At 43.4% G+C, this 18,051-nt stretch overlaps 1 protein-coding gene across 1 annotated transcript in view; it reads left to right on the top strand.

Moving 5' to 3' along the window:
• Positions 1-18,051, top strand: part of robo4 (roundabout, axon guidance receptor, homolog 4) — a gene marked incomplete at its 5' end in the record, with an annotated part of 65,428 nt that overhangs the window by 35,010 nt on the left and 12,367 nt on the right. The window contains 10 exons of the mRNA XM_083659630.1: positions 4,285-4,400; positions 4,915-5,146; positions 5,379-5,500; positions 6,605-6,776; positions 8,066-8,263; positions 8,403-8,445; positions 9,158-9,273; positions 11,186-11,500; positions 11,943-12,047; positions 17,787-17,934. Coding sequence (XP_083515756.1) covers positions 4,285-4,400; positions 4,915-5,146; positions 5,379-5,500; positions 6,605-6,776; positions 8,066-8,263; positions 8,403-8,445; positions 9,158-9,273; positions 11,186-11,500; positions 11,943-12,047; positions 17,787-17,934 — 1,567 coding nt within the window. The remainder of the gene's footprint in view (positions 1-4,284; positions 4,401-4,914; positions 5,147-5,378; positions 5,501-6,604; positions 6,777-8,065; positions 8,264-8,402; positions 8,446-9,157; positions 9,274-11,185; positions 11,501-11,942; positions 12,048-17,786; positions 17,935-18,051) is intronic.

Below are 18,051 nucleotides of genomic sequence, written 5' to 3'. Positions count from 1 at the left end.
GTGTAGGCGTGGCCCAGGCGTGTCCGTGGGCCTCTAGCCTATCATCTGCCTCCTCTGCAAGTGTCATTTTGCACTCTGGCGAAGATACCGTCGCTATGTTCCGAGCGTAAACAGAGGTTTGGGCGTTGCCCGTGCCAAAATAGGCGTTCCAGCACAATGTGTTAGAAAAAATGGCCTTGGGTGCTCTCAATTTTAACACCACCAAATAGCAGGTCTTAGCGCAAAAAACCCCACTACGCCAGGCGTACAAACAGTATTCCCCGTGCAGTGCAGGAAATCCTCGCTTGGATACATTACGCACGGCATTCGTTACGAATCCGAACTGGTTCATCGTCCAATTCTCTCCCTCTCTCTTCCCTCTCTCGTTCTCCCCGCCCCCCCTCTCTCTCTCTCTCTCTCTCTTGCTCTCTCTCCCCCTCTTTTCTCTCTCTCTCACTCTGTTTCTCTGCTTGCACTCAGCAAGAAAGAAGCTGCTGTCACAGACGTGATGGCGGTGACGCTGTGGCTTTTAAGGGGAGTGATCTCACTCACACTTGTGAATACTGGTTTGGGCATAAACATGCCTATGGAGGTTTGTGCCGAGATGACGCGAAGGGCAGTGGGCCGACACGCCCACAATTAGGGCTTTGCGCGGCGATATTCCAGCGCAAAACGGGCGCTAACGCAAAAATGACCGCCGTTGCGAAGATAGGGCCCTTAATCCCTGGAGCATTATGTCAAAACCAAGTCTACTCTAATGAGAGAAAATTGTGCGTTACCCTTTCCCTATAATATATTTCTGCTCTATACTTAATTTAAGCAATAGTTCATGACAGGCCGTGGTATGGTTATTATACCAAGGGTTGTGCTTCTACGGCAGAGCGCGAAAACACCCTTAGGTATGGTATACAAGGAATCAGCGTGATGTCACAACAATAACAAATCACCGCAAAACACTCAGAACCGCAGCTTTTTACACTTTTTATACTGGTGATCCTCTGGATAAAAAGGCTGCCTCCAGAGAAGTGAGGAATGAAATAAGGAAGGCCAAAACAAAGTATAAGAACAAGATAGAACTGCAATATAGTAGTGGTGATCTCAGAGCAGCCTGGCAAGGGATCAAATCTATGGCCTCCATTAATCACTGTGCTCCTGAGTCCAAGCAGTTTACCAGGGTCAGTGGAGTAGATGACGCCGACCTCTCAAACACCTTTAATTCTTTTTTTCTCTCGTTTTGAAAGGTCTGATTTTTCTGATCATGTTTCCAAGATGAGAGAGTCTCTTGTACCTCAGGATGATATTGTGATATCTCAGGAATGTGTCACAGCCCTATTCAAGAAAATAAACATAAGAAAGGCTGCTGGCCCAGATGCCATCTGTGGGCGCACTTTTGCGCTACTGTGCTGACCAGCTCAGTGAGCTTTTTACCAAACTCTTTCAGATATGCGCTGACTGTGGCCAGATACCCACAATTTGGAAAACATTGACTATAATCCCCATTCCCAAATCAAAAAACCCGAAGGAACTTAACGATTTTAGACCTGTTGCGCTTACATCCCTTGTGATGAAGAATTTTGAGAAGATTTTAAAGGATATTATTGTCTCCTCAATTGACGGGAAACTTGACCCCTTCCAATTCGGTTATCAAGCAGGTAAAGGTGTAGAGGACGCCAAACTCTTCATCCTAGACAGAGTGTACAGGCACCTGGAGAAACCCAGATCTCATGTGAGAATCTTATTTGCTGACTTCTCCTCAGCCTTCAACAAGATGCAGCCTCACATCTTGATTGAGCGTCTTGCCTCTCATTTTAATTTACCCGATCAGCTTTTATTGTTACTTTTTTTGGACTTTTTAACTAACAGAATCCAGCAGGTTTTAGTGAATGGACACATGTCCAATTTATTGTTTTCAAGTACTGGCTCGCCCCAGGGTTGTGTTCTTTCTGCCCTGCTTTTTATTTTGTTCACAGACCTCTGCAGATCCTTCCAGGAGGGCAGCTTCCTTGTGAAGTACTCTGATGACACTGCCCTACTGTCTCTTCTTGAGGGCTCAGAGTCTGATCATGGAGATGCCCTTCCTGCCTTTGTCAAATGGTGCGATGACAACTTCCTTGATCTTAATGTGGCCAAGACCAAGGAGTTAATTATTGACTTTAGGAAGAACTGTGACAAACCAAAAGCTAGCATCATACATGGTGTGGATGTTGAAATCGTAGAGACATACAAATATCTAGGAACAGTGTTCGACTCTCAACTCAAGTTTGAGGCGAACACAGAGTCTATTGTCAAGCGTGGTCAGCAAAGAATCCACTTAATGTGGAAGCTCAGTTCCTTTAATGTCTGTGACACCATTCTTTGTAATTTTTATCAATCTTTTATTGAAAGTCTTTTAACTTTTTCATTTATTTGCTGGTTCAACGTGTTGTCTGTGAAGGACAGGAATAGCCTAAACGCTATAGTCAAGGTCTGCTCCAGGATTATTGGAGTCCAGCAGAATAACCTGTGCTCCATCTGGGAGAAACGTGTGGTACAGAAGGCAAAAAAGATCATAAGACAATCTAGCCACATTTTGTCCAGTGAATTTGCTCTGATGCCCTCAGGCCGGCGCTACTATGCGCCCCCTAAGAGAACTAACCGGTACTCCAAGTCTTTCTTCCCTTCAGCTGTCAGGCTGTTAAACACAGACAGTAGTCATTTTAAATGAATGCCTTCACTCAACAGTATGAGCGCACAACAGGCTGTACGTATCCTGTCTGTGACGAACAGGTTAGGCTTGCTCATACATATATAGATATATATCTTTTATTTCTTATACATGTTCTCATGTCTTTACATATAGAAATATATGTATACTTTTTATTTCTTGTTCATGTTTATATGAGTCTGATCTGTTATCTCTGACATTATTTGTTTGTTTATGTCATGTCATGCTGTTACGTTACGTCCTGTCATGTCTGAAGTTTGTAGCTCACTGTGAGCTTTTGAAGGTATTGGGTAGGCTGTGAAACTGAATTGCCCTTCTGGGATTAATAAAAGTTGTCTGAAGTCTGAAGTCTGAAGTCTGAAGTTAACTAGTCTGAGTTGTGCCAAACAAACGTTAATATCTCAAAAAGTATACATGACATTGCTTATATTTTGACATTCTGAGTGAGAGCAGAAGTAGCTCAAGATTTTGATGTATACTAATTGATATGCACGTCGTGTTAAAGTTGTGTGAACTGTCGCAGTTTTCAAAATGTACAGCGCACTGCTGGGGCTAGAGTTAGCACTCAAGGCTCGCTTCATAGGGTCCCATTGCCATTTCCACCCGGAAACGCGGTTTGTTTAACAAAATGTTGCTCGGCTGATCCCTCGTATAATAAGCAATACTGTATAGAGAGGCAAAGTGACCGCCTACTTCCTGCTTCAGCACTGTACCAGAGATTTTCATCCGCCATTTATTTTCCCATAGACATTTCGTAAAATGCTTATAAAAAGAGTTTTACTGGTTCAAACCAAACGGTTCAGCTAACGCTATAATCGGGAGAGACCATAGAATATTTCACTCAGACCAAAACTTTATAAAACCTTTATTTATAAAAGTTTATGGGAGAGGTAATTTGGGTTCAGCAGGATAATCTTCACAAACGTGAATCACTTTTATGACTTTTGAAACGTAAATGCGTTTTTTTTAAGCATGTTTTTAGAAAACGCTTCAAAAGGCATAAACGTTATTCACGTTTGTGAAATCCACATTCTAAAACCCCACTGACTTTTTCCCGTAAGATCCAGGAAGTCCGGGACTTCCGCCTTCCGACTACAAAATGATGTCATCCCTGCGGTACTCTATAGCATGATCCTCCCACGTGCTACATCCTGTCACCTGTCAGGTGAAAAGAAGCGGCTGGCAACTGCACATGTATTGGAGGAAGTATGTGTATGTCATGGCTCTTAGTCCCCAGATCTGCAGAGAGGGGGTGGGGCAGCGGCCGGGACAGCTGGGGAAATTGGCTATTTACAATTGGGAGAAAATGGGGGGGAATTCTTGTATCTAATTCAGATACAATTAGGCTAAAATGTATGGAGAAGTCTTAAAGAAATCCACGTCCATTTCCCAACAGGGCTTACTCCAGGATTCTGAACAAATGCTGCTGCAATTAGGCCCATTAGTCTGTTAGATGTGACTTAAGATGTTAATTAAACTCCCACATCACTCCAATGGTAAAACAATGGCCATGATGACCATTTGTTGTGTACTGTAATTAGTCTTCACAAATGTTTCATATGTCCATCATAAAAAGTGAAATGATTCTTTTGTGTTTCCAGAGGCAGCAAGCACCAAGCAGAAAGACCTCCACAGAGAGCTGTCTGCCCTCCGAGTGGCACTGGAAAATGTCACCATCCTGGCCCCTGGATCCAACATGTCTCAAGTACAGTGGAAGGTATGGGGAAGCTGCTATCACTGGTCAGTTTTGGGTGTGGTCACTGGTCACACCAGTTTGTTCATAGCATAACCTGGTTATAACCTGGTAGGGGGAGGATTGTATCAACATTTTAACATGTGGTCTTTTTTACTTGCCACAGAGTATTGGATTCATATCATGTTAGAGAGAGAAGTGAACTACTTCTATTACATACATTACATAATTTAACAGATACTTGTATCCAAAACAACTTATTACATTTTGTGAACAATAGTGCAATCAAATGTGCATCACCGTCTTCATCAGCTAAAAAATCAGCTAAAAAAGCTCAAATGGAACAAGTAGCATTTGTTAATATTTGTTAATAGTGAAGGATTATTATTATTATTATTATTAATTCAAGAAGGGTCCATTATTATTAATTCAAGAAGGGTCCAGGTATAGCCTGAAGAGGTGTGTTTTTAGTCCCCGTCGGAAGATGCCCACATTATTACAGGTGTATTGAGCCAACTGGTGCTTTCTCTGTGGCCAGCTCCAGTCCCTACCCGCCCAGCCACATTACCTGGAAGGTTTCGAGGTCCTCTACCGCTCTCTGCTGCCTGCCAGCTCTGACTGGGCAGCGAAGAAGGTGACACTGCCTAACTTCCAGACCCAGGTCGGCCCCTTAAAGAGAGGCTACAAGTATGAGTTCAAAGTGCGCCCCTATGGCAGCAACTTGTACGGAAGGGAGAGCAACACCAGGCACCTGAGAGTTCCTGAGAGAGGTGAGGAATGCTTCAATATATGGTTTCAGAGTGCTTAGGGTAAAGGGACCCATTCATTTGTGGAAATATACACATACAGTACAGTGGTGCTTTTATTGAAGGTCAACTCATGAATTTTACACAAGTTCAAAGGTCGGCATCTGCCACTAAAACACACCGACATAAATCAATGTCCATAACTTGTCCATAACTTGTCCATAAGATAATGGCTAAGGTGATACTCTTCTCACAGTGCCCAGTGCCTCACCGCTGACTATCTCCATAACGGTGAGCCGCGAGTACAATAACACCGTCCACCTGAGTTGGGAGCCTCCTCCTCATGAGACCCACAATGGTATCATACAAGGCTACCAGGTAATACAATATACAGCAGTGATACTCAACTTGCGGCCCGCGGGCCCCATGGAATTGCATTTTTTTTTTTTTTACAGTGCACCTGAACGCAACATGCAAGATACGCGCTGAATAAGTGTCCAAATGTTCATGTCATTCTGGCCAATACTCCACTTCTGTTATAGCATTTCAGTCTGGACTATATCTATGATTTAGCTGCTAAATTGTCAAATACTGCCGTCTGCTCGCTACCCAGGCACTTACAGTATGTATGTACTTAACCTAACTAACTTAACTATCCGGTGTGCACAACATTGTCAGACTAAACTCCGGTTGACACCCCAAAAACCTATAATCCGCTACAGAAAAATGTATATTGTTTGTTTATTAACTGGCCCCTGGCCTTCTATCATTTCACGAAAGTGGCCCCCGGGCAAGGCAAGTTGAGTATCCCTGATATACAGTATATAAATATGATCTTATAGCCCTAAGGTTAGATATAAAGTCGAATTTAACAGGGTTCCCATGGTCATGAAATTCCTGGAAAGTTATGGAATTTGAAAAAGTGCTTTTCAGGCCTGGAAAAGGTTTGGAATTAACAGTGTGTTTTGGAAAAGTTTTGAATTTACCGTTTTTGGCGATTGTTAAAATGTGTTTATACAAATCACAAAATATGTCTAATGTTATGCAAAATAAATGTTTTGTATTACTAATCTAAAATCTAGGCCTTGCTGCACAGGTTGACACATCACTAGTATCACATGATATTCATACTATTCCCACTTTCAAGAGTTCACTGCATGTCTGAAAAGGGCTTTGGCGTGAAGAAGGGCACGGTGCTACAATGTAAATTTGGTGAACTTAAAGGTCACGAATGGTCATGGAAATTATATTCTGGGTCCTTGAAAAGTCATGAAAAAGTTTTGGAATTTTGTCTGTGAAAAAGTGTGGGAACCCTGAAAATGTTAAGATTCATCGTGTTTAATGCATGGCTAGAGATGGACTTTTGACAACTTGGCAGGAGTAGAGTTGCAGCAGTCTGAGCAAGCAGAGATAAAAACATCAATGACTGTGCCCAGATTCCTTATATTATATATTAAGGATAAAAGCTGTTTCTCTTCCCAGGTGTGGTGTGTGGACTCCACCGAGCAGCAGTATCAGAACTGGACAGTGGACAGCAGCCGACACAGCCTGGACATCTCTACTCTCAGCCCAGGGAAACAGTACTGGATCACTGTGGCAGCCGCCAACGGAGCTGGATTAGGAAAGCAGAGTGACCCACGTGGATTTGTAGTAGGTGAGCAACCTGGCTGTCACGACCTGGCTCTTAAGGCCATGGCAAAAAAGGGAAAGCACACAGTTTTAACACTGTAAACAATTCAATCAGGAGACTTGATGAATAAACAATGATTTTATTATAATGATGATGAATGATCTTTACAGAATATTATGATGAGAAAAGTTAGTTAGTCTTTGGAGCTTGACACCACAGGGAGATATCGAGATCGAGCTGGGTCAGCTCGAACCGCACAGCCATTTATACCCCCCTGTGGATTCAGGATACTGGTGCTGGTGTAACCTCTCTTGATGACTGATGAATCAAGGAACTTGGCGGAGACGGGGAGGTGGTGGGTGTGCGCCAGCCAGCAGGGTTTAGAGAGACTAAATGAGACACAGAAAAGCATATTTATTCACACAGCAACCATGTGATAGGCTGCCTAAGGGGAGTGCCACAATGTGATAGGCTAGCAGTGCAGGTGAGCAAAGGTGTATGAGGTGATGTGTTGCTATGCTATTGGCTTATGGGAAACTAGGAGGTAACCACTGATTATTCAATTATCACCAGGAAGCTGACAGGTTAACAGGTGAGCAAGCAGGAGTAGTGCAGTGACTGTGGAACCGGTGAGGATCAAGATCGTCCTGTCTGAACCTACGTTAAAACTCCATATTGATTTTATTTAGAATAACTAAAGTTTAAAGATGAAGCAACAAAAATAACAATGGGATGTGTAAGTCAGTTAATCAGTGGTGTAGGTGAGTGAATGTTTGAGAAGGTAAGTATGGATGTGGTGTTGTAATAGAAGGTGCAAAGCAAAAGAACAACCGAAACGGCCAAGCCGAACAAAAGGTCTGCTGTCATGTAGGGGAAAGCCTCCACTGACTGAGGAGCAGTCAGATGGTTAAAAGAAGCCTCTGGGGCACTGGCCAGGTGCTCCCAGTTGGCCTGATTGCTCCTCCTGCTCCTCCTGCCTGGACCTGAGGGAAGACACACAGGGGGAGACAGACACAGGACCTGAGGGAAGACACACAGGGGGAGACACACAAACATACAACACAGGCCCAGACAGCACATAGAGGGCCGTCACACTGGCACTTTGAGATAGTTTAGCAATTAGTAATTTGTCACATCAGTATAAGAGCAGTTTATATGTATAGATTAAATGCAATCTGTGTCATCAGTGTAGGATATACCGGTAACCAAATTGAGAGAGAAAAGTAGACTCAGTTTCTCAATATTTTACCCACTTCCTCCTCCGCCATTCTCTCATAATTAATCTCCTTCTTAACATCCTGTTTCCCTCTTAGAGCCCCAAAAGGGTGGGTCCCCCCACTCAGACAATGAAAGTAGGGAGGTATCGCACGTTCTGGCCGTGCTGCGAGACCCAGTGTTGATCGGCAGCATCTGCGCCCTCCTGTGGTGCATCCTGATGGTTACAGCTGTCTGCCTCTTCAGACGCCACACCAGAACAGGCCATCTGGTGCCAGGCCACGGCAAGGCTAAAGGTGTGTGTAGAGGTAGCTTCTAATCATGGTGGATTATAGGACTCTAATTAGATTCAAATGAATATCTCACCTTCACCTGCAGAGCTTCATGGTATGTCACAGACAAAACAACCAAAGCTGTTCTCTGTTTTTTTCTTAGGTTTGCACAAACTAGCCAGTGAGGATCTCATCATAAAACACAGGTAAAATAGACAGAACCACACGCACACACACACGCACGCACATACACACACACACACACGCACACGTATGTATGTATGTATGTATGTATGTATGTATGTATGTATGTATATATGTATATATATATATATATATATATATATATATATATATATATTTATATATATATGTATTAGGGTGGTTTCCTGTCTCCTGCTGTTGCAGGCATGGAAAAGAAAGACAGCAACACGCTTCTAAATGGCTCGTTTTACTTTAAAAAACTCCCGAATGGCACAGTGGACAAGTCACCTCAGTTTGCACCTTGTGTAAAACGGAATTAAAATATCATCTAAGTACATCGAGTTTGAGCTATCACCTAAAAGCTAAGCATACCGGAGCAGCTAGCGTCGCCGTAGCCTCAACGCGAGACTGATCAGTCATTCTTCCTTCAAGATCTCGGATGCGCGGGTCCTCTAGCCACTGGGAGGTCGGCTCCAATTACGCGATATACACGTTATCAATCACAATAAAACTACACACAATGTTGTTATCCAATGCTACGGCGCCAATGTACTCCAAAATCCAATCCAAATATAGTTTAAAAAAAAATCCAAAAATTAGTAAAGAAAATTCTTGGTGAGGGAAAACCTTAACTAATTTAAATTGGCCAGGTATCCATTTGAGTTGCATTTGGGTGGATTGTTCCTCCAGTGACATGTGCTCCTTCTTATACAGGATGGCAGCACCAGACTCCCCATGGATCTCTGGAGCATGGAGACCGGCCCATTGTAACGAGAAGTACCAGGGCTTATGGACCCAAAATCGGGCAAATCCAGGGATCAGGAGTGCTAGTGAGTATTGCCCCCAAACCTTTCCACAGATGAAGAGCGTAAAAACTACCCACCTTTCACTTAATTATTGATGGGGTAGTGATACATTTTTACTGTTGTGCACTGTGCAGTGTAGTGATCTTGGCTGTTTCTCATCAAGCGTCTCAGTCATTACTGTTGGCTCTAAAATCAATATATAGACGGTTTTAATTTGACAACATAAACATCCTAAATGGCCCCTAACTTACTTCCTGTTGCAGTGTTTGCTAATACAATAGCTGACATGAAATAAGCTAGGTTTCAAACTGTTCCCTAGTAACACAATTCCATGAAGACCGTCTATATCAGATGGTCATGGTGGTTTGCTTAGATGAGCACTCAGCTTTGACACATTTGATAGATGTTTGATTTCACAATAGACAACAGAAATATTATATGAATGCTAATTCATCCAACTAAGGATAAGTTGGTGATGGAGACGGATGTGATAGTAGTTTCTTTGTCTTGTGACAATTTACCTCCCTATTTTTCCACGGCACTATTGCCACAGTACCATGGTCATCAAGAGCCGATTTCAGGTCCGGTCAGTCAGTGGTGAGGCACTTCAATTCACTCTTCTACGCCAGCGGTTCCCAATCCCCGGGCCACGGACCGGTGCCGGGCCGCAAAGCATTTCCTTTTCTTTTAAAATTTTTTATTTTAAATTTTTTATGAAACAATACACAAGACAATACAAGACAGACAGGCTCAGACACAGGAAGAAAAAGAAAAAGAAAACATACATACAGTACATCATTGACATTTAACATTGCAATGTGGTGCTACCAGCTGCTCAAGGCGCTTATGTATGTAATAGATAAAGTGCTTGGGATCTCACGCAAGGGGTCCACAAGACACCAGCCGGGCAAGCCAACCATCACCCCCAACCTCAGTCACCTGTCATTCCTAACCTCATCAAAGTGGGCCAGAAACGGTTCCCAGATAGTTGAGAACCTCCCAAGCGAGTTGGTCCTCAGGGACCTGAGTGTCTCCATTTGTATAACAGAAATCATGTCCATCAGCCATACCCGAAAAGAGGGTGGAGAGGAGGACTTCCACTCCTTCAGAATGAGTCTCTTGGCAACGGTGGTCCCCAGTGTCAGAGACTGTTGCACAGCTGTAGGGAAGTACAAAGAGGACTCCGAGCAGCCAAAGATGGTGAGTTCCGCCTCTGGCTGTAGGGTTCGCAAAGCATTTGCTGCCGGGCGGCGAGGAAACAATATCTTTTGTCAGGAAAATATTTGTGCGGTAATTACATTGAATTTGGCACCATCTGTCTGTGCTCCGACATCCTGCTGCCAGCCTCACCTTCCCTCAGCCCTATCACGCCCACAACACACACACACACACACGTGAGCTCATCAGAAGGTGATTGGCCCGCTGACCAAACTAGATGTGTGTTGCATTTGCATCGAGCTAAACACGAGTAAAAAACAAACATCGCTTGAGAGTTTCTTTGGAGGAGGTAGGGGAGATAGAAGGAGACCCAACACACAACAGAGGCTGCGAATTTTGAAAAACAAAACAAAACAGCTTCATCAATAGGAAACATGGCAAGTCATTTGCATGGGCAGAAAAGTAGCCTACGTTTGACATAACATCGTAACAAAATTCTGGATCAAAGTCAGCTGAATATCCTGAAATAGACACAGAAGCACTGAAAACGCTGCTTCCATTACCAACATCACATCTCTCCCATCTCTCCTCGATGGGACGTCTTGTTGCAGGGAAAACAAGCCCAGAGCTCCCACTACACACAGTGTATATTGATATATGTGTCTTTATTGTTCATGCGAGGAAAATATGTGTTTACTCTCAAAATGTATGAACAATGCATTTGTGTGTTTGCGCTATGCGTTTAATATCAATGAAATTCTATGCAAAAAAATTCTAGGCCTCCCCATCACAGCCAAGAAGGACCCCAGCTGCCTGGACTCGACCGTCCCCATCGTGCCCGACAGCTGCGGCGTCTACGGCACATTTTATGTGGACCTGACGGGCAATGGCCTCAAGACCTTCAACAGCCCCGGCCGGTGCCCTAAGATGCCCCACGGTCTGTCCCTTCAGCGCGGGGATGAGACCATCCGGATATCTCCTGTCGCAAAGAGCCCCGGAAGCCACGAAGCTCCGCCATGGAGACAGGCCGGACGCTGCCAGCCCAAGATGGGTGTGCTGAGGGAGTCATGGGAGAAGAGCCACAGCAAGCAAGGTGAATAGCAGTGGATGGTCGTGAATGTCAACTAAATAATATTTACATAACGAGAAGAAACTGCAAGGCACCACTGCAGTTTCATCTCCTTATCTCCTAATCCTCCTGTGTTTGTATCTCTGGCCCCTGCTACAAGATCAACCGCAAATGTCAATTAGTAATCTGCATGAGAGAAAAAACAACTGTTATGATAATCATCCGCTTATGAGTGATGTACAGTATTTGACCCAGCCCGACATGATTACTATAAGTACATTCCACTGTAGTAGGCTACTTTGTTTTCCAATACAACAGAACATAGGGAAGCATATGGTCAGGGATTATCACGTCATTGTGAGAAGTATATTCCAATTTGATAAATTATTTGGAAAAGTCAGGAAAGATCACAGATAGGATAACATGTATCCTCCAACATTAGGATAACTCTTCCCTTTCCCCACAGAGTTGCATGCAGTGAGCAGTGTCCCCCTGATGCCAAACAGGAATGAGGCCTGTCCAGCCAACCCCTACAAACAGAGACTCAGTCACCTACCACCAGGCAGACATGGTACGGCACAATCTCAATACTCAGTATTTCTCACACATCAGCTCTTGTTCACCCACCTTGTGGGTAAAGTTTAAGAAGGCGAGCATCCATAAACTTCAGGTTGCCTATAATGACTGCATGCGCATCTTGCTGAAAAAGCCCAGGTGGAGCAGTGCTAGTGACCTGCTCTGTAAGGCGGGAGTGGCCACTTTCCAGGCGCTCCTGAGAAATCTGAGGTACAGGTTCATCTGTCGATTGAACGTGTCTCAGAATGTCATTATTAAGTTGCTCACTGATCCTGGGCTAAGTAAGCACTGTGAGATACCGGTCACTGGAAATTCTGGTACGATTCTCTTTTATGATGTTTTTCTTTTATTGTGCTCTTACGTGCATTATGTCCTTTTGTAATTGTGTATGTGCCATCTATGGACTACGTGTCTGTCAATAAAGGTTTGATTGATTGATTGATTGATTGATAAAGTGCTTCGTGACAAAAGTGCTTCTCACACACACACACACACACACACACACACACACACACACATAGCGACCCCGCGAGCGCTCAGGCCAGCGTATCATGCATGTGCAAAATAAAAAGATTCATCCTGAGCCAGCTGTTTTGTAGTGCAATGGCAGCAGGTACAAAAGTGTTCTTGTTTGCCCTGATGAAGGCCAATGTTTGCTGGCCGAAACATGTTGGCGTGTACTTGTTTTTAATTGTTCTATAATGAACTAGCCATTTATTAAAGGTTTTTTACTTTTGTACCTGAAGAGCTGCCTTATACTGTAGATTCCCTTATTTTTTTCAATTTAATTGTCCCTCCAACTAAAGAGCAACCTTCAAGGTCAACCTCCACACTCCTGATATCCACCTGAGCACCTCTGTTTGCTGCCTGTTCTTCAGTGTTCTTGTAGCGTCTGGTGCTACAGCGAGGGACTGCAAACCGCCGGCCGGAGCAAAGGAGCTGGAATTCACTGTGTAAGGGATGAGAACAGTGTTGAAGAATAGAGCTGGCCTTACGCTGCAGCTGTGAGGAGTAGATGACAGATAGGTTGAGTTGAGGCTCACCTATAAGCTTACTAGCCCACTTGACAATTTGGTTAAGAGTGTTTTTGTTTTTCAGGGACAGATTACCAAACCATGACACCAGTGAAAAAGACAAAATTGATTTAACATAAGCCCGGTAAAAGAGGGTCAACATGGTTTTGTCTATGTGAACACGGGACCGTTTTCTCAGGCAATAGAGACGCTGATGTCCCTTTTACACACTGCCTCGCAGTTCTTCTCAAAGGACAGATTATTAGAGTCTATGACTGTGCCGAGATACTTAAGCTGTCTACACAGTCAACGGGCTGACCTTTAATGACTGTGGTAGACCTATCGTAGGTGCCAGTTCTAAAATCAATAATCATAGTCTTGGATGTGTTCAGCTGCAGGAAATATTCCTCGCACCAACTGACAAAATCATCAATGATAGGGCCATGACTGGACTCATTTTTGCCAAGTAGACTGACAATGACTGTGTCATCTGCGAATTTAAGTATGGTCCTGTTAACGTCCTGTTAACGTTCCAAACTGGAGTCAAAAAATGTCAGGCGTGCTCAAGGAATTTTAGGCAAATCATATTATTAGAGAGACCAATAATTCAAGATTAAATTAATAGCCCAATGTAATCCAGTCATTTCAGATGGTAGCTGTAGTAGAATGACTATTACCAACTTGAGCTGGGTTAAATGATAAGCAATGTATGTGAAAGTTGTGCAGTGACTCATTTATGCTAGCCTGGTAAACCAGCCCTCACGTGAACTCACATTTCATTTGGTTCTTTGTCTTTGTCTTTATTTAAGATCCCCATTAGCTACAGCAGAGCTGCAGCTATTCTTCCTGGGGTCAAACAACTTGCATAGTTTCAAGATATCAAACAACTTGCATAGTTTCAAGATATCACATACAAAAATTACATTCTGTATTAAAAAATACATTCTGTACAAACGGTACAATTTCGGATATTACATACTTCTGTACGTTCTGTGTGACGGTCTGGCCCCAACTCTTCACCCAGTCCTTAGCACGGGCGGGAGCATGGGCGGGCGTAGTTGCCTTGATAGACAACTCCTTCAGCCAATCAGGGTCAGATCCAGTCAAACCCAAATCCACTCGGGAGAATGGCAAAAACATGTTTTCCACCGAGAAACTCTGCGGTTGCGGCGATACTCCTGTACTTGTTTAATTGTTGTTATTGAGTCTATTTCTGCAATAACTGCACTTTATGGCTGTTTAAACTAGACAAATGCTGACATTACTCCTCGAGACAATCAGGCAAGGAGGCGGCCATTATTGTTTTGTTAGTGCAGTGCTAGTAGCGTTCCTGATTGGCCAACTTGCGCTGTCAATCACAGCGCAGTCGATGATTGGCTCTTCCGCTCTTCCTCTTCTGCTAAACACCCTCCCAGGCTTAAGGGCCTGCTGCCTGTTGCACCAGCTGTGCGTAAGTTGAAACGTAAGCTAGTTTGAACGTAAAGTCTCACTAAGTCCGAGTTTACGCACTACTAAAAATATTTGGGTTGCACCAAGTGAAATAGTTACAACGTAGGCATAAGTTAGAACTTAAATTTACACCTACGTCTTACTAGGTGTAAAGTCCTCCGTAAAATAGCAGTTGGCACGGATTGCAACTTGGCACAAGAGTATTGGCACCGTGGCGCATCGTTGTTTTGCGTCCGCAACGCGCTCTCCGTGATCAATTGTTACAGTAATTAGTTTACACCCTTTGATATTTATGACTCACGCTTTTGTTGCCCACAAGCTGCAGCACTGCATACAAATTAAAATAACCGCAACAATTTAGCGAGGCAGGATGGTGGTAAATTAGCCTACAATAGCCTACTGATGAAGAGCTCACAGATAAACGTTAACAGTAATATGAACCTAAACGAACGTTACTCAATAACGTTCTCATTTGATTAGTGTTGATGAAATATTATGAAAGCACTAATTTGCGGTTTGCAACATGTCCTGTTTTCACTCCACTTACTTAAACAACGGTAAATAAACACCGTTTCCACCGTGCTTTTCACTGATTGGTCACAGATACTGTACACGTCATTTTCTGCGACACTATTTTGGCTAGTGTGAGGTTTAAGGACTACTAGTTAAGATGTATCTTACGTCTCCGTGGTGCAACTCAACAAAGACACAACTTTAGTGTCAAACTAACTAGTTTGAACGTAGCAGTTAGTGTGGACTTTACACCCTAACTTAAGACAGAATTTACGTTCAGCTGGTGCAACAGAGATCGTCACGCAGAACCAAATGAAATGTGAGTTCACGTGACGGGCTGGTTTACCAGGCTACATTTATGCTCCATTTTCATCCGAAAATAAATGGCTCCATTTCAAACGATGTAACGGTCACTGCCCACATAACCATCGAACAAAAAGTTAGGACATTTGTGTTTGGTAGATTATTTCTCTGTTGTAACAATGCTTCTTGGCAATACATTTTATACCGTTGGAAAGCCTGTTTATTTCCCTTTTAAATGGTGCCCCATTTGTAAGGAACATGCATTTGTGGAAAAAGCAGCACAGCTGAGTATTTATGTGGGTTGCGCTCATGAAATATTTGCCAAACATTCTCTGCCAATGCCAAACAGCTTATTCTGCTGTTGCTATTGACTCTTGTTTGGTGTTTGGTGGATTGGATGATTGAAGTCTATCAGTAACAAGGAAGAAACAAGACATATTGGCAATTTTACAATTTATTCATTTAACAAACAGTCAGGAGCCTCAGTAGCGTGTGGAAGAACCATACACAGCCACAACAGCCTGGCACCAGGCTTGTCATCATTGGAGGCAATCTCAAAGCAGAGAGATATCGAGATGAGATTCTGCAACCAGTGGTGATCCCACAGTCTGGGACTGAACTCCATCCTCCAAGATGACAACGCTCGCCCCCACAGAGCGGGGTTTATCAGAGACTACCTCCAGAATGTGGGAGTAGAGAGAATGGAATGGCCCGCCAACAGTCCTGACCTCAACCCAATTGAACATTTGTGGGATCAGCTTGGGCGTGCTGTTCGTGCTAGAGTGACCAACACAACCACGTTGGCTGACTTGCGACAAATCCTGTTTGAGGAGTGGAATGCCGTCCCACAGCAGTGTGTGACCAGGCTGGTGACCAGCATGAGGAAGAGGTGCCAGGCTGTTGTGGCTGTGTATGGTGACTACGGTTGCACGATTAATCGTATTTTCATCGTCATCGCGATATGAACATGCGCGATGAACACATCCCAAAAGTCACGTATCATCGCGATGAAAAAAATGTTACGTTACAGGAAGAGCTCAAGCTTTTTCATGTGTCTTTCATGTCTAGTGTCAAACCCTGCACATTATGGTTGCTAACCTCCATCGACCACTGAACCTTCTACATTGGACCATAGTTGTTTTTTTATTACCTGATTGAATTCAACATTTGCAGATTGAATAATAAAAAAGGCAAACTCCTCTCAACGTGACTGCGGGGGACGTGCGAGCGATGTTAAACAAGTGCACCCTATTATGTTAGAGAAGCATAATAAATATATATATTATATAATACCTGTATATTATATAGTATTATGTATAGCATATTGCAATATTGTAGTGACAAATTGTAATAGATTGATCACTATCAGAATGAAAACAGATGATTGGAGATATTGAAATACTGTATGATATTGTATACTGTTTTGTTACTGTTACTGTTTGTTTTGTTATACAGTTTTGTTTCTTAAGGAAATCAGCCTGCCTCTTAGTCTAATAGATGGTAAACATCTTGAGAGCAGGGTTGGACTGATGGCCCACCAGGGACCACGATGGAAATAAGTCCTGGACTTTATCGTGCTATCCCTGACAATGTCATTTATATGTTTTTTTTACCCTGTACTTGAAGTTTGTTAAATAAACTAAACTAAACTAAAGCAGTAGAGCGGAGGGGAGGCGGACCTCTGAGCCTTCTACATCGGACCATCGTGATTAATTACCTGTTTGAATTACAAATTTGCAGATTTAATCATAAAAAAGGCCAACTCCACTCAGCGTGACGCTTGGGGGAGGTGCAGGCATTGTTGAACAAGCACACCCTATCCCCAGTTGCAGTTCAGAGAAGCAGAGTAGAGCAGAGGAGAGGCGGACTAGATGCGGAGCAGAAGTCATTTGTGTTGTGAAAATGTTGAAAAAGACAACACTTTCACATTCTTTCCTGTTTTCAACCCAATGTGAGTAATGAACCAGTCTTCAACTGTGAATTCAACTCGCCTGTTTCCATGAAGTCGCTTCCATTACATCCAGGCTGCTGTGTTTCTCTCTCTCCAATAACGTAATGTTAGGTTCAAAAGCCACGCGATAACTAACGTTATCCGCCAGTAATTCTGCCTGTTTTCTGCCAGCAACACACACGTTGTTGGTCAGGATCTGTATCGTTAGCGTTATTTGTTTTGCGCCTTTCAATATTGCTGGTAGTGATAGCCTATAGTGCTTCAGCCGCTTGACTGACCACACATTTTGTCACAAGCTAAGTCACAATATTACAGTTACTAAAGGATTGCAACTGTAACTGCAATATTCAAATAGTCATTTCAAATAGAAATTTGTTACACTACTCGTTACTGAATAAGACATTACCTTCCCAGCTCTGTTTACGATGATGATGCTGGTGGCGGTGTGTACTGTATGTACAGTATGTATTGTTATTCAGACTTTCCTATGTATCTGTTTGCCCAGGTGGACATGCAGAGTATGTTCAAGTTGCCGGCTCTCCACGTGTCCTGCATTATTCTGCATCACTACACCTGGTGGACATGCTGCCCAGCCCGCCACCAATACCCATAGATGACACCATGGACACACACAGCCTCAGCTCAGATGAAGGGTGAGACACACACAGCCTCAGCTCAGATGAAGGGTGAGACACACACAGCCTCAGCTCAGATGAAGGGTGAGACACACACAGCCTCAGCTCAGATGAAGGGTGAGACACACACAGCCT

This window comes from Poromitra crassiceps, assembly GCF_964638095.1.
Source record: "Poromitra crassiceps genome assembly, chromosome: 1".
NCBI lineage: Eukaryota > Metazoa > Chordata > Actinopteri > Beryciformes > Melamphaidae > Poromitra > Poromitra crassiceps.
This window is presented reverse-complemented; position numbering and strand designations above follow the sequence as displayed.